The following is an 18,233-nucleotide window of genomic DNA, read 5'->3' as shown; positions in this document are numbered from 1 at the left end:
TTTCTGCACATTAAAGCAGCTAGCTAGCTGTCTGTCGGCAAAGCAAACAGGAAATGAAATAAAAAGCTAGACATGTACAACACAAAACTGTTAAATGTCACCACCACTAAATGGATAGCGCTTTGAAATGTGGCACCAAAGGTCATTGAGTCAATTTTTTACACAAATATGCTCCACAGGGCCACTACAAAGTCTCGTCTTTATGCTGCCTTTGCATTTTTACACAGAACCAAACAAGAACAGCCTCATGCCACTCTGGTGTGTGATTTTAGACTCTAGTATGACATTTAACACAAGTTGGCAGCGCTTTGTAAACAATAACAACGGCAAAACATGGCAGTAACAATCATTTACTGTCCCCTGTCTGATCTCGGCCTCTAATTGAAGTGCAAGGACCTCCTGCACCTCATTGTTTTCTTAATTTGAGGGCATTTTCGGCCACTGTTCTTCCTCTTTGTGTTAGCTGCTAACTGCTATCAGCTACTTTTTAAATCTCCCTGTGATCGGTGGTATGCATAACATGTCGTCAAAATGTCACACCTGTGCTGCCCATGATCCCGTGCTGGAGGCTGTCCTGTTTATACAGAGATTGTTTCAGCACTGTTACTACCTCAGATGCTGGCTTAAATGTGAGACAAATCTGCCCCGCCCACTCTGCAACTGTACCTATTACACAGCACAGTTAGATGGAATAGTGGCGTGAAATTCCTGCCTTGAAGAAGCAGTGTAAAAGGGGCTTATTAAGCACTGGACCAAAAGAAAATGGCTCTTTAATTTCACATCATTTTGTGTTTTTAGTTAGTTATAGGTTATTATCGAAAACAAAAGAATACAGAGAACACATAATGTATGATGCAAGAAGTTCATTAGCCTTTTGGCTCAACCACTGAAGTCCTCAAAACTTGTTTTATGTACAAAGTTCATGCGCAGAATTTGCATCTCAGTTCTTTTGGTAGGGGCCCGCAGAAAGAGCAGAAGAGCAAAGAGAGTCAGGAAAACACAGACCAACCAGCTACAAGCTAGCTTTTGACAAAAACATACAAAACCCAACATGGTTGCCCTCCATTTCTCTCTCACATCCAAATAAAGAATTATGTAACCACTCTTAAGTCATAATGTGCTTTTTTGTGTATTTCTCTAGCTATACATGCATATACATGCTCACATGCACTCTCACACTCACACACACACACACACTTCACCACCAACAGGATGTGATCTGTCAGAGGGGATGTTATTAGAGGAATTGTATTTTCTGACTCACAAAGGGAATTTCCCTACTCGTACTGTCAGAAGTCTGATCACACACACGGTGACAGAGAGACATAAAGACAGACACAAAGAGCAAGGGAGAGAAAAGGAAATGTGTTATCACATGAAGTGACAGACGACTCTAATGTCAGTCACAAGGCAACGTGTCACCTGGCTTTGGGCAAAACATACAACACACACACTTTATGTCTCTTCCCCTCAAGGTGTGACTTGAGTAAAACATGATAAAACCCAACTGTGTCTGAGCACCTACTGAGTGTGAGAGAAGACAGTATTGTCACAATATGGCAGGAAAGAATACAGTGTGGGATGCTTTTTAAATGTCTGCAGACATGCAGACACACAGAGGCCTTTTCCCCACCAACTCTCAAGTTAATGTGAGGTGGGCTTGAGGGGAAATTTACAGTAGTGGAAGAAGTGAAGGGAGGGAGGGATGTGAGAGGGAGGAGGGGGCACAACATCGGCGCTCTCATTTCTAGTTTTTCCTTTTGGGGGTTTTGCTTGGGTTAATGTAGGATTATTTGAGGGCTTGCTCATTTTCTCCTCACTTCATGGCTTAATAAACATTAAGTCACTTCATGGCTCATTGAGCACACCTATTATGTTCTCTTTGAACTTCTTTTTTTTTTTATGTATAACCAAAAATTCAACCATGTGATTCTGATGGGTTTTCATTAGTCCGGTTGAGGTTATTCAATGGGTTTCCTAATTTTAAAAAAGAAAAACTATGCCTACATGAGAAGTTGATTATTAAAGTTTTATTAATTATTGGGCGAATCACATTTTGTCTGACAGAGGTTTTCCAAGTCTGACACACTGAGCTCTACCTCAGTAAAACTTTTGACAACTGCTCTACTCCGAAAGACCCCCCCCCCCCAAATCTCCCCATCACACTCCTATTATCATTATGACTGTGGTCTGGGGTATATAATGCTCTACAGCACATAATTTGGGGTAGGTCTGGGTAAGGTGGAAAAAGTCAAATATCTCAATATTCTTGACCAAATTAATATCAATATCGACACTGCAACAATATTGTAGAGTTAAAAATTGGTGCTTTCACAAAATATTGACACAATGAGATTTTCTATAAATAATCATTGATAATGTGGGTATAATGACGAAGTGGGTAATACAAATAATAGAACAGCAAGAACAGTCTGGTGAGTTCAGAAAATTACATCACTTTACTGTAATGCAGCTTTTAAAACCAGTAAAGGACATTTTTTTTATGATATTACCAAGAGATTTACACAGGAACTATAAGGTTGACGTAGAGTCAGTTAGCAGAGGGCTAATGTTGTAATCCTCTGCTTACTGACATCGAGTCAGTTAGCAGAGGGTTACAACATTAGCCCTTTTTAGCCTGTATTTGTTTATTTGTAAACTGACATTATGAAAAGTATGCTGAATTAGCTATTAGCTGTTCCTGTTTGCAATGCACCCATGGATGTACAGACAGTCTGTACTGTCACTGGATCTTGTTCTGGATTTATGAGGAGCATCTTTATTCTTAGATTTGTGTGTGACTGACATCAGAGATTATGATGTTGTCAGGCAGTGACATTTACACTGAAAATAAAAAAATGTGTGTATCATGTCTGTATGTTCAGATATGACTGAGTTAAAACTCCAAGACGAATTTTGATTCAAAATATGGCTCACGCCTCTCATCTCTCCCTCCGCTCCCCCCTGGGGAGGTGTGCTTCACATCTGTTCTTTCAGAATGCAGTATTTATCCTGTAATTTGTGTCAAACCTTCAGTATGTTAGTCACAAATGTATGCTCTCATTTGCCACATATTTCGAAATTCAGTTTATTAAAATCTAGATTAAGATACTTATGGACCAGGGAGAGCGGTACTTACGCTGACTTTGAAGGCCTGGACTGTGTTGTCCAGCAGCAGTACGTTGCACACAACCTGTGTGTGCTGCCTGTCTCGCTCCAGCTCCGTCGCCCGGACATTGTAGGATCTGCCAGCAGGCAAGTGGAAGCGCGCGCTCATCACGCTCCTACCAGGGTCTGCAACAACCAAACACACAGTAGAGAGGAGAAAATGATGAGTGAGAGAAACAAGAGGAGAAACAGCAAAAGAAAAGAAATTCACCATCATTGTATCTATTCTTGTAATGTGCAAATACTTTATGACAACCTAGGTGTGCTTAAGTAAGAAAAGCCCCTTTGGAAAAGGCTCAATCCATCCACAAAGAACACAATAAGCCAATGTACAGTATGACATAATGTATTTTTCTCCCTCCTGCCTCAGTGAAGGCAGCCACACAGCGAGACAAGCCTGTACAAGTACAGCAGAGCAGCAAAGACTGACTGCTTCATGAGAAAAGAATGTCAATGAGTAGGCAAGCAGCAGATTCAATACCAGGGGATGTGGAAACTACACAGCAGCACAGCACTAAATCACTCACACACTGCTATAAAATGAAATGAAATGAGAAAAAAAGAGCTTAAAATGCAATCGTCCACATTTCATTGTGTCAAAATGTAACTGCGTTCAATCTTTAATAGAAGAGAATATCATATATTTCTACTGCTTACTTAGAATATTTCACAAAAATCAGGATATCTAGTCCTTTCACCTGCCTCATTTAATAGAAGCAGTTATGAAATCTGAACTATTTTCATTTTCACTAAATTCTAATAACTTCACACGTGACCATCCATTTAGAATGAATTTGAATAATACTTTAATTTTATCATTCCATCATCAACAGGCCCGTCTGGAGTGGCTCAAGTGATTGGTGGATAAATGACGGCAGCTCCAACAGTGGCTGAGGATGCCCTGTCTGCTCATCAGTGGAAATAATGACAATAATTCCATCTGAAGATGCTCCATTTACAACAAACCAAACTCCCTTATTACTGAGGCAGCATCTGACTACTTTCCTCATCTCCGTGGAATTGCAAACTGGTCGCATGTGGCTTAAATCCAAGTAATCAAAGATAAAAAAAATAAATAAATAAATAAAAAAAAAAAAAAAAAAAAGGCCTCTTACATGTTGCAGTATAGCTTCACTCTGCGGGATAAGTATGAATAATGTATCCTTTTTCACCAAAAAGCGTATTACTTTTGATTCTAGCCTGACATCTACAGCCTGATATCATACATCTACTCCTTAACGACAGAAATTTGGGGGAAATATACATTTTTTGTACAGGTAAAACTAACAGATACGACTTGTGAATGAGTGAGCTGTAGAGGTACTCATGGGTGGATTTTGTTACCCCTGAACAGGGCCAGGCTAGCTTTTTCTCCCTGTTTCCATAATTTGTGCTAAACTAACTGGCTGCTGGTGTTAGCTTCATATTCAGTGTACAGACATGAGAGTGGCGTTAATTTTCTCGTGAATCTTTGCGCAAGAAAGCGAATATGCATGCTTCCAAAAATGTGAGATTAGTGCTGCAGGGATGACGTTTTTGTGGGCCGACACAGAAGTTTGCGTCACACTGGTTGCCTCATCAATAAGCCTATGGGATTTTTCCATTGGATTTTGGATTATTGCAGTACATAAGCTCTGTGGCAAACAAACGTTGATGATACGTGTTTTGTTCAGCAAGATAATCTTCACAAATAAACACCACTTTTATGAATATTTTAAGCATAAATGCAATGGCCAGAAGTAAAAGCTAACATTAGGCTATATACTAACTACACTTTGGTCACATGACTTTTGTGCCGACACCAAACGAGGCTGTACAGCTGTGTTCAGCAAGATGACATTCTGTAGTTCCTTTTAGCCACTTGTTAGCAACTTCCTTTTTAAAGACACCTGAAAGCTTCAAAATTCACAAGCTGGGTATTTCCTGATGTATTTTATGTTGTAGAACAAAACGTGTGTTAACCACAGACCTTATTTCAGGCATCTAACCAAAAACTCGCTCAAAAAACCCATTGACTTCAAGACGAGGGAACCAGGGGCGCTAAAATGCTAACTGGTTTTCATGTTTTAGGACTCCTAAATTCCTGGGGCACTGTAGATTATTAGAGAATTAATACATATTGTATTTGTATTGTCTTATAATTACTATGACTTCATCATCTTGACTATGTTACTTAATAACTTAATATTGGTAAGCTGTTATCATTATAGCTGTAACTAAGATGGACTGTCCACCTTCTCTCAGTAAAACAATCTGCAATGAAAACTCTTCGTGGGAAAAAAAAAATCGCCATCTGAGAGTCCCACATGCCAGCTCTTTCTGTTTTTGTGTAGTTTTCATTTTTCTCTATTTTGTTGGGTAACATATGCCGTTGCAGTGGCATTTCTGCCCTTCCTGTCTGCCTCCTGCTTTTTTTTATTCTTTGGTGATCTGTCTTGACAGGAGACATAATAACCCCATGAGGGTCACGACCCCGTCATCAAGAGCTGCTGTATTTGTAACGATGGCTCTGTGTGAGCATATTTGTGTGTGTATAGTATATATGGAGGGCTCTCCACGTGTCTGAGCTGCTTGTCACTACGCATCAGCACAAACCCCCATGACTACTGGCACATGGTGTGCATAGTGTATATACACATGCACATACCAATGTACAGTTGAGGCCCCCACTAACAGTAGTGACTGCGTGCCTTGTCACCTTCAGACACTCAAGCTCTTCTTTAACATGTGGTTTTAACATGCACAGGATATCATTAATAACCCCTGATGATGTCACCAGTGTTACCTCTGTTTGGGCATGGAGATCACAAATTCTTACTGGAAAGTGTGCCGTGTTTCTTACAGTGTATTATAGCAGTGGCTGAAAATAAGACCTCCCCCACTAACATCAGAACAAAGAAATCCTTACACCGTAATCAAATACATCATTAGCCTACACAAGGAAAGTGCAGAGGTGTACATAACACAACATAGATAATGAGTGAGGCAATAGTAGACGTTGTCATTAGGTAACTGAACTCATCACAATACGTGATGCATCTGTCTGATTCAGCTTAGCAGGGTGACAGCGCTTAACACCTCCGCTAACAATTTCCTGGGCGAAACCGAGGTCGGCGTAACAAACTGGGGACATGGAGTTTCAAGATGTAAGCATTTATCAGGCAGGGAGGGGCTAACAAGACAAAGAGATGCTACTAAGCTTTGTTACAAGAGGAGTAGGATATAGGGCTGCATGATATATCATTTCAGCATCTAACAAGTAAGGCATATTAACTCAAACAGGTCATGTTACAACTTTTTGGTGCTTTATACAAAAGGAAAAGTTGCATGGTTCTTATCGGCCAAACCTTCCACTATAAGACAGGTGGCCTTGTGGGTGATGTGTGTATGTGACGGAGTCTGGTGGGGTTTGTTATGTGAAGAGATACTCTCCTGTTTGTGTGTGTAGAAAAGTATCAGGCACCCCAGACACAGTGAAGCGCATGCTTTTCATTGATGGTAGGACTGTCACAATAAGTACATTATCAACTAATTGTGCGATATATGGACATGACCTTGATCCTTTTGCTGACCTTGGTATTACCAGTTTTGTTCACATGCCTGTTTGTTTACCTAAGAATGTGACCAGCAATTTAGCCAACATGATGCCAGAATAAACTGCAGGATTTCCCCGGACCATTATACTGTAAGACTTGGGCACAGCAATTCTCCCTGTTTTTCTCTCCACCCTCACCTGCTTGTCAGGGTGCAAAGACAAATAACACTTCAAAGACGACACAGTTTAGCTCACTGGTAGCCTGCAGCTGCACTTTTTGAGCAGAAGAGGCACAGTTTCAATAGCCATTAGCTTGCCAACCACTGGCAATGAGCAAAAAAGGCCGTGGTTTATAGTTTTACCCTCCACTCTGTAAACCCACCAGCAAACCACTCAGCTTCCAGGCCATCCATTCCGCAGGAACACACTTGCTAGAATATGGAGGTAACCCGGAGCTTTGCAAAGCTTGTCTATTAGTCACAAGGGACATCACTTGATTTTGTTTTTGTTGGCCAAATTTCGTATTAGATCTCAAAATCAGTTATTTTGGGCTACTACTATAAAGTGTACTATAATTTTCTTGTATATTAACCAGTGTTTACTACTATTTTAAAAACATGTTGATTTTTTTTTCATATTGCAATTCCAATGTCTGAATGTTCTTATGAATTAAAAGTTTGTGGCTTTTGAAAGGATGTACCTGCATCATTATGCTATTATATTATAATTAAATTAGTGAAATAAAATGGTCTCAACATGACAATAATACCGCTTATCCCAATTGTTTCCCTGAGAATATACTGTCCAACAAAAGTAGTTATCATGTCAGGCCTAATGGGTAGTGAAGCCACAACAGTCAGCACAACATGTCTAGATAAACTCAGATTCCAGTGTAATAACTATATAAAAAAAAATGCAATGTTGTCACCTGCAAAAGCTACCAGCTACGAGCTAGGCTAAAGCTAACCAAGTTAGAAACCGAAGATCCCCAACTACAGTCTGGAGTCAAACGGGTAACTCTACTCTACAGCAGAAGTCTGTCTGATATAACATAATTGACTTTGATTTAAGGGTTCTTGGATACACAGAGTTCATTTGCTAATAAGGGACATGCAGGCACTGCATGCTTAAATCTTTCCAAGTACAGCTATTCCAAGTCATCTGGTGAAAAGTCATGTAGTTTTTCATCAGCAATATATATCCTGGAAAAGTAAATACTGCTATGTCAGTTTTTTCCAATATTGTGCAGCCCCGGTAGGACCAGGTGTTTGACAGCTAGCAGGTAATATTTAACTAGCCCCGATGATCATCATGCTGTAGGTCATCCTGGTGAGATACACTTTTCTGACTGCCAACAGGACAACCACGCACACAATCAGGCACACATGCACAAGTATAGCCACATGCACAGCCACAAATGCATGCAAGCACACAGGCAGAACATGCATGCTGCTGCTGTGACGCATGCCCACACTGACGCCAGCCGCAGCAATGTCAGCTTGGGAAACAGAGCGAATAAACCAGTGAGATGAGCGGAGAGGAGAGCAGGGATCAAGCCATGCAGAAGGAAGGAAGGAAGGAAGGAAGGAAGGAAGGAAGGAAGGGAGGACAGAGGGACACTCTCCTATCACTGGCTCACACTGTGCTACAGCTACAGGGTACATAGATGATGAGGCCTGACACACAGACTCTCTCCACAGGCTGCCTCGCCTTCCCCGCTCTCTTCCTGTCCTAACATTTCTCTGGCATCCAGCTGAAGACAATTTAAAGACCACAGACCACAGGACTGGATCATCTCTGTGGTGTGCAACCATTTAATCACATTTCCTTCCCAATAACACCTCTGCCCGAGACTTTTAATTATCTCAATTATAAAAATGTATAAACATCTTTTCAAAGCACCGACATTGTCACAATGTTAGCAAGGTTTTCTCTAAAATATATTGTGATATTTGATTTTGTCAAAAAAGCCCAGGCTTGTTGTTAAGCCTGCGACGAAAGCTGAATTATTTTTACTTTATCTTGGCTCAAACAATTGTGTGAGCATTTTTTCTCACTTGCTTTGTTCTGATGATTTTTACACCAACTATTGCTACATAGTCTGTTTTAGTGTAATGTAGTGTTTGCTCTGTTTTTCTACATCCTAATGTCATTCTCATTTATACTTTTCATTCTATTATTTCTGTCCTGTTCGACTGTATTCTTCATGATCTTGGTCTATGGTATCATTTTCTTTTTTACTCGATTCTATTCTCGACGTTCTATAATTTTCTGCTCTGCTGTGTTTCTTTTCAGTTTTGCTCTGCTGAGCTGGACAGGGCAGCCACACTCCCCTGGGAGAAGCCTCCGGAACTCCGGAAGCACGCTACCATTATTGCTTCCTGTAGTCAGCAGAGCTTACAAACAGGCAGGAGCGTGCATGTGTATGCATGCATGCATGTGTGTGAGTGTGTGTGTGTGTGTGCGCGTCTTGACCCTAAGGCTTCCCTCAGTGGTGGGCTCCTCTGGCCCTCTCAGCTTATTGCAATCACAGACGGTCCTGGAGCCTTTCCGTCTGTACACAGGAATACCCGCCCTTCATATACACACACGTATGAACACTTCTGCTGCAACACGTTGACCCGCACATACATACAGAAACACACACGTTACCTAACATCAAAATCAGGTTGTGGATCACAGCTCCACTGAATCAGGACATATAGCTGCTCACACAAACAGAGCAGCACAACAGTAGAAGTTATCCAAACATTACCTACTGAACTACGATTCTCCCCACATTTCTTATTTATACCAACAGAACAAAAGTCTTCAAAGGAAAAGTTGCATACTTTCCCAGTTCAAATATGGGACAACTAATGAACTTCATTTGCCCCATACATTTCTATTTATACCCCCCAATTTCTTCAAAAGAAACTCAAACGGCACACTATGCATGGCTTCTCTGTCCCTTTGTGTTGCTTTAAAACAATTGAAATAAGAGGATAGCAGTTAGGAATCCCAGAGGAATTATACATCGCTGCTCCACAGTGTTTCATAAAGCAGAAACTAGGCCACAGACAAACAGGTGGTCAATTACAGATGTGTGCCAGTGTGTGTGTGTGTGTGTGTGTGTGTGTGTTTGCAGACGGCTTGTGACTGCTACGAGTTTTTATAATAAATGATTGAAAAAAACAACTTTAAAGTCCTCATAGATCTAGATAACATTTAAATAAGAACATTATGAAACATGCACCATACACAGAGTGGAGGTCTGCATCGGCATGACACCACCTGATCTAACCTGATGTTACATTTCAGGTATTCTGTCTTCAAACACCAAGAGGTATGCTTGGTATTAAGCCAGGGAGGGTGTTCTTCTATATTAAAAAAAAACCCCACCAACTTCCTGTTCGTGGTCGTTCTGTCCTTTGCACCCAAACAGCACAATCACCCATCCTCTTAACGTCTTTACCTGTCCCTGTTTAGACCCCTACACCTGCCCTTGTTTGAACTTGCCAACCCCTTTTCCTCCCAATGTTTGGTGTCGCACCCTTTTTCCCTCCACTTAACATCCTCCTCCCCCTCTCACATCCGACACCCCCCCCCCCCCCCCCCCTCCATGATCCCTTTAATTCTACTTATTTTATGTAGGGCAGCAACAACAGTCGACAGAGTGCTGTTTCATGTCTGTGTGTGTGTGTGTGTGTGTGTGTGTGTGTGTGTAACTGACAGATTCAAACAAAGCATTGAAAATGTGTCTGCACAGGGGGGAGGTGGAGTACCAGGGAAGTTGCAGCTTAAGGAATGTGGGCAGCAAATGACCTCTGACCTCCTTTAGGGATAGCCATGTGCAGCCCTGGCTGATGGTAAAGTCATACAGTGCACCTTGTAATGTGATTGCTGAAGTTGAAGAGAAGAGAAGAGAAGAGAAGAGAAGAGAAGAGAAGAGAAGAGAAGACAAGAGAAGAGAAGACGAGAAGACAGGAGAAGAGTTTTTCTCAAAATTATAACTAAAGTTCTAATTTGATGTTGATGTTGCAGTCAAAGTGTTTCTCTTGGTCTGCTGCCAAACTAGTAGCTGCATAAAATACAACAATAGCAGGAAAATACAATAAAAAGGGTTGGGGGTGAGAAAATCTTTCCGCAAGACAACCTTCTTCTGAAAGTTCTCACACTTTCACCACTGTGAAACCAAAAGGGTGCAGAACAAATATGCAATACATTTAAAAAAAAAAAATGACATTACAGTTATTACTCAAAACTTGCATTGTAATCATCCATTAGAGCTACTTTCTGACCTACTTTTTTGTTTAAAGTCCCACACATGACCCCATTACAATGACATGGTTTTAGAAAGCAGGGATGGTCCCATATTTTTTTCATTTCCCACACCTATTCCCATGCCTGAACTTGCATTTTGGCCGATACCAAATTCTGATCCTAACCCTGTATGGATGTGAAATGACTGCTATCATTGCTGTATGGCATGGCTTCAAGCTTTTGTAAAACATTAATAGAGAATGGACGCCATAGGACTGCAAAATTGCTGCCATTTTGCTAACACCCAGCATTACACTATTTACTACAAATCGATTCTTGATAACACCTAACATCACACTATTTACCACAAATCAATTCTTCGTCTCTGCTCTGGAACAGTTGCCAGTGGCTGCACAGCGCAACTTGCTGTGTAGGCTATGGTTTTAAAGTGAAGGGGAAGAACTGATTTCTGGGAAGACACCTGTTTTATCTGGGTGTGAAACCACTTTTAAGTTTATTAATAAATCACATGGTATTGGATCAGTGCATAGACTCACATGCTCACCAATAGTTGATCCAGCATTTTAGGCAGTATCAGATGCATTTACGATAATGGTATTGGAACAAATCTATTACATGTGGGGTTCAAGTTTTAAAAAGAGCTAGTGTAAATAAGTCACTCAAATTATGTTTATAGGAGAATGTCAAGTCAGGTTTCTCATCTCTCGTCTCCAGTTCATCACAACTCAGAGTTGCAGATGTCTACAAATCTCTGCTTGAACTTTACTGAACCCTCATGGAATAACTGCTTCTTCAAGTGCACGAATGAAAAGCCTGAGTCAGCTGGCCCGACTGCATTGATTAGAAAAACTAGACAGTCCAGTTCTCAGCTGCTTGCAGCCCTTAGTAATAAGTAATAAAAACATGCTACGACAGTAAATGTTCTTATTCATTCAAGTCACTTTGACACAAATATTTGACTGCAAAGAGCAGCAACTTTTCATTCTGGTTGGACTCGGAGATGAATTGTAAAAAAGAAATTCATGTATGTTTATAATGAACACTCCATATGGTACATTTAAGATGGCATGCTCCATTTGTACTTTTGTGTATTTGTTCTGTAAATAAAAATAAAAATCCACTATTGGTCAACCTCTAATACAGAGACTATAAAATCCTTTGTAACAGTCACTAACGAGGGTGTCATGTTTAGGTGTAGCACATCTTTTCCAGCAGAGCCCCTTCTCAATCACTCACTGTATCATACAAACTCAAATTAAACCATCAAGATGTGTGATAGTTTATTTATTTGCTGGTAAGAGTGGTAACTGGTTGACAACTAAAAGCTTTAGATTGTCATTTTCATTAGATCTTAAGACCTGCAGTTTGGAAAACTCTCCCATTACACACAACAGGGCTGATTCACCAGGTTTTCTGTGGTATTTTCAGAGGCTCAATGCCACTGCAAGTAAAATATACCCACAGTAAATGTTATCCAACTGAATGCCACAAGGGTCAAACTAGGTGAGTCAATCAGTGAACTTAAAAGTTGAAGGATTTAGAAGTGGGCAATATGAATGAAATCTATTACAGCTTTTTATTTCAGTCATTCCCAAACTCTTTCTAGCATGTTTGTTACATCATGTATTTTACATATTAAGATATGAAGTTTAGGATATTTTCCCTTTAAGGGTCAGTGTGTAAGATTTAGGGGTATACATTTTTGCTACCTTAGAATGAGCCATTTGTATCTACATAGGGAGCGGGTCCTAGTCCACAGTTGCCCAGGATGGACAAACCAAACACTGGCTCTAGATGGGGCCATTTGCATTTTTGCATCAGCCACCGTAGTTGAAAGCCCCTCCACGACACGCAGTGGTGGAAAAACACAGATTTTTTTTTAACGTAAAACTGTTTTGTTCAGTGTTTTTGTTGGTTTTAATCACTGGGGCCATTTAAGACCTCTGCGGATATTTTGTCTCCTGCTAAAAACCTCCTGAACATCTGGATCTTAAGTTATATGAAGAAAAAACTGAGCATACAGTACAGGCCAAAAGTTTGGACACACCTTCTCATTCAATGCGTTTTCTTTATTTTCATGACTATTTACATTGTAGATTCTCACTGAAGGCATCAAAACTATGAATGAACACATGTGGAGTTATGTACTTAACAAAAAAAGGTGAAATGATTGAAAACATGTTTTATATTCTAGTTTCTTCAAAATAGCCACCCTTTGCTCTGATTACTGCTTTGCACACTCTTGGCATTCTCTCCATGAGCTTCAAGAGCTAGTCACCTGAAATGGTTTTCCAACAGTCTTGAAGGAGTTCCCAGAGGTGTTTAGCACTTGTTGGCCCCTTTGCCTTCACTCTGCGGTCCAGCTCACCCCAAACCATCTCGATTGGGTTCAGGTCCGGTGACTGTGGAGGCCAGGTCATCTGCCGCAGCACTCCATCACTCTCCTTCTTGGTCAAATAGCCCTTACACAGCCTGGAGGTGTGTTTAGGGTCATTGTCCTGTTGAAAAATAAATGATCGTCCAACTAAACGCAAACCGGATGGGATGGCATGTCGCTGCAGGATGCTGTGGTAGCCATGCTGGTTCAGTGTGCCTTCAATTTTGAATAAATCCCCAACAGTGTCACCAGCAAAACACCCCCACACCATCACACCTCCTCCTCCATGCTTCACAGTGGGAACCAGGCATGTGGAATCCATCCGTTCACCTTTTCTGCGTCTCACAAAGACACGGCGGTTGGAACCAAAGATCTCAAATTTGGACTCATCAGACCAAAGCACAGATTTCCACTGGTCTAATGTCCATTCCTTGTGTTTCTTGGCCCAAACAAATCTCTTCTGCTTGTTGCCTCTCCTTAGCAGTGGTTTCCTAGCAGCTATTTGACCATGAAGGCCTGATTGGCGCAGTCTCCTCTTAACAGTTGTTCTAGAGATGGGTCTGCTGCTAGAACTCTGTGTGGCATTCATCTGGTCTCTGATCTGAGCTGCTGTTAACTTGCGATTTCTGAGGCTGGTGACTCGGATGAACTTATCCTCAGAAGCAGAGGTGACTCTTGGTCTTCCTTTCCTGGGTCGGTCCTCATGTGTGCCAGTTTCGTTGTAGCGCTTGATGGTTTTTGCGACTCCACTTGGGGACACATTTAAAGTTTTTGCAATTTTCCGGACTGACTGACCTTCATTTCTTAAAGTAATGATGGCCACTCGTTTTTCTTTAGTTAGCTGATTGGTTCTTGCCATAATATGAATTTTAACAGTTGTCCAATAGGGCTGTCGGCTGTGTATTAACCTGACTTCTGCACAACACAACTGATGGTCCCAACCCCATTGATAAAGCAAGAAATTCCACTAATTAACCCTGATAAGGCACACCTGTGAAGTGGAAACCATTTCAGGTGACTACCTCTTGAAGCTCATGGAGAGAATGCCAAGAGTGTGCAAAGCAGTAATCAGAGCAAAGGGTGGCTATTTTGAAGAAACTAGAATATAAAACATGTTTTCAGTTATTTCACCTTTTTTTGTTAAGTACATAACTCCACATGTGTTCATTCATAGTTTTGATGCCTTCAGTGAGAATCTACAATGTAAATAGTCATGAAAATAAAGAAAACGCATTGAATGAGAAGGTGTGTCCAAACTTTTGGCCTGTACTGTACATTAGCACGTGCTGGGCTAGCAGCCCATCTCTGACTGGCCAAACAAGCATTGGAGAAACATACATTTGTAATGTGAAACTTCTTTATTTAGTATTTTGACCACTTTAAATGCCCCTGTTCTGTTTGTTTTGGAGAAAAAGAGACCTCTGTGGGAAACTTCCTGAACAATGAATACTGAAGGAAATCTAACTGGGAGAAGTTTCAGCTAGTTGCAATCTGTAATTCTCAACACTAGATGGCACTAAATCCCCCTAAATCTTAAACACTGCTCTTTTATTATGTTAGGACAGCAGTGACAAAAGAAACATTTTATTGGTATACAATGAACATTATATTTATTTTTACCCATGTTGATACCTTTATTCCCATCAGAGCACTCTTGTTTCTTTATACAACGGTACAATGGTCCGTAAGATATCTCACTAGTTAGCACTCCTACCGGTTTGGTTACCTTAGGTTTCGGAAAAGATTTGTCACTGGGCATCATCACGTTAGGTACACTTGAAGTAACAAGAAACATGCTCCTCCTTTGCTCCTATCCAATGGACAGCCTGCAGCACATGGGTCACGTGATCACAGCATCCTGGTTACTATTATGTGGGCTATATGCAAATTACAGTGCATTATTTGTCTTAGGTATAAGTTCGAACAGTAAATGAGAACAGTCTGCTTTATATCAGCCACCTTAGCTTATTGCAGTTAAGGCACAGGTGGAACTAATATCATTAATAAAGGCTTTGGCCCGGCAATTACTGCGGTGCAATGCAGCGATTAATCATGTTATTAGTTACACCTGTTGGACAAGGCAACAAGTCTCTTGTGAAAATTCGACACAGGCAGATGTAAAAGGAGAGCTGCCTTAAACAGTCCAGCACAATGACACATTTTTAACTCAACCCTAGCATCCTAATTTTCTCAAATTCTAGGATTTGAAAAACAAGTGTCAGATCTCATTTTGACTGGACCACAACATGAGAGAAGCCCTACCTCTCTTTCCCTGATCACAGCCTTGGTTTTTTTCTCCTTCCTTGTCTTTTCCCTCTCCTCTCTTCCCGTCTTTAACTGTCAGTATGGCCTGTGAGTCCATTATGCAAATTATAGTCATCAGTGCCAGGGAGAAGCCATTACTTACACACAAACATACACACACAGAGCCATTCATAAAACCCAACACCTGTCGCAGAGATTCCTACTGAATCAAAGATACGGATAATGGAGCCTGACAGTCATTTTCTGCAGGAGCTCTTTTCAGCTCATTCTGGTCAATGACACCGCCGCACTCATCTCCTCTAGATGCATCTCACCGTCACAATATCCACATCCACCTTTCCTCCCCTCTCGCCCTTATTAGCTTCTGTGTTCTTCTCGCCACTCCAATCTGATCTCCTTGCACCTTTTTCTCCTTTACGCCTGCATATTAGCGAGTTATTTCCTATCACCTTGCTTCCCCCAACCTCCAATATAAACATCTCTTCTCCATTTTCTACCATTCTTTTCATGAGTTGTCCCCGCTCCACCACTCTCTCTTTCCCTCTTGACCTTGCCAACATGCATTTCCTGTAGCCGAGGAGGGGATTAATGCACATGGAGATTTCTTCAGCCCCCAAACAGCGTCATAACATTTCTTTGGAAGAACAGGAGTTAAAGGAGTTAAATGAGGCCTTTCTGACTGGTTTACCACTGCACAGAATGTGGTTACAAACGGCTACAGGTGGACGAACCGGGGGAGAGGCAACTACATTCACCCTATATATAACGTCTTCTGTTGAAGCACCCTCTGGCTAGAAGCACATTCCTCTAATCAATGTGACCTCCACAAAATCGTTAGCCCCTGGCAACTACAATTGCTCAAACTGCTGAGGGTATTTAATTACATGCTTTACAAGGACAGGATTTACAATTGTGGTTCTCAATCTACAAGCATGGGCAGATTATAAGACAATGGGCCCCTGGGTACAGATATGCAGCGGCCCCACCACCTCTCTTACACAGGGGCAAGACACACAGTCTCTGTGGTGGTTTTACCTCTAATTTTGTTGTCTTGTGCCTCTTTGAGCTAATTTCATCTTCTTATTTGGTAGTTTTTCCCTTTTGGTAGTTGATTTTTGTCTCTTTGCAGTTCTTTTGCGTCTCTTTGTGGCCTTTTCGAGCTCCTCCCTGTATTAGTACGTGTTACTTTGAGTTACATTTCGCAGGTGAAGGCCAGGCAGCCCCCAACACTTCAGGCCCCTGGGTCTGTGCTTGGTAGCCCTGTTCAGTAAATCATCCATGTCTACAAGACAACATTCAGCTCACATTACAATAATGTAGAAACTAGAGATTTTAAAGCTTCCAGTAATTCATTCAAATGATCCAAAACAGAGTAAGAAACAAACCTGCTGGGTGCTTATAAAAACACCCAGGAACGTGATATGTACACTACTGTACTCAGAGACTGTCCCTCACTTAAATCTTAACATTGACCAATAATCCAAGAAAGAAAACCGTAGCGTAAAAACCTTTGCCTTATTATCTCACCAGCATTTTGATCATAACCACTGTGAAAAAAAACACAGAGAACCCACACCCAGGTTTGTCCGCGGGATATGTAAACGCACATGTTGACTTTGCTTGATGGTGTGAATTTACATATAGCACAAATGTCACTGTGGCGGCTGGCTAGCAGCGGTGGAGAAAACCCACATTTGTAAGGGTTTCCTGCTTTCAGCTAACACTGCAAGAAACAACTTGCTGCTCTGTAAGTTTAGTGAACACCTAACAGAACAAATACGATAAATATAAATTCAACTGATGTTTATTTTCTGGTGCTGTTAACACATTTATCTGGCACTGCCACACATCCGTCTTGACAGAAACCACCAGATTATAAAAGTGTTTCCTGTTTTGCTGTCCAGCAGCAGTTTTGTGTAACATCCGACTTTTACATGTAAAGGTATTCAGGCTGTATTGTACAACACGAGGCCTGGTAAAAAATCACCCGACAGTCTGACTGTTGAGACAAACATTACACAAACAGCACACAGCTGGTTAAATTATTGATTTGATTCACAGCTCAAAGCTTTTGCACTTCTCTAAATCATCTCACAAAGCTTATTCTAACAGGTAAGAAACCTGTAACCACCTCTGCAGCAGTGAACTGCTCTTTACAGGTGACAGCTATTATAAAGACATTTTCTAGATTTATTTGCTTCAGGGCTTTTATAGTACCTTAATTAATTTAAGCTGCACAAGGGTCCTCAACAAGAAAAAGCAAGGTAACAGTAGAAGTCAACTTTTCCTGGATTAATGGACTATCTGAGCAGAATAAAATAATATCTAGGCTTCACACACAGTTTTTGAAAATGTGAGAGATGTGGGCCAGTGTTATTTCATTTATATAACAAGAGAGGCCCTCTTCTCTCGAGTAATACGGACACACGCACACACACATAGCTACACACACAGAAAAACAGAAAGCAGAGAAACAGAGATGCAGGTTTGATTAAAGCAGCACATTCCCCTGATTTTTTCCCTTTCCTGCTGACGCTGGCACCTTTAAATGTTAGCAGGGGTCGTGTTCTGAGCACACTGCAAATTTCCACCCGCATCCACCTCAACCTTGCACATTCCTGCCCC

General features: G+C 41.1%; 1 protein-coding gene across 2 annotated transcripts in view; it reads right to left on the bottom strand.

The window, feature by feature from the left end:
* Positions 1-18,233, bottom strand: part of ptpn4a (protein tyrosine phosphatase non-receptor type 4a) — an 82,848-nt gene that overhangs the window by 44,914 nt on the left and 19,701 nt on the right. For both annotated transcript variants that reach the window (XM_033617506.2, XM_033617507.2), the window contains one exon: positions 3,140-3,294. In XM_033617506.2, the coding sequence (XP_033473397.2) occupies positions 3,140-3,277 (138 nt within the window). In that variant the 5' untranslated portion in view covers positions 3,278-3,294. The remainder of the gene's footprint in view (positions 1-3,139; positions 3,295-18,233) is intronic.

The sequence above is a fragment of the Epinephelus lanceolatus genome, chromosome 14, assembly GCF_041903045.1.
Source record: "Epinephelus lanceolatus isolate andai-2023 chromosome 14, ASM4190304v1, whole genome shotgun sequence".
In the NCBI taxonomy this organism is placed as follows: Eukaryota; Metazoa; Chordata; class Actinopteri; order Perciformes; family Serranidae; genus Epinephelus; species Epinephelus lanceolatus.
This window is presented reverse-complemented; position numbering and strand designations above follow the sequence as displayed.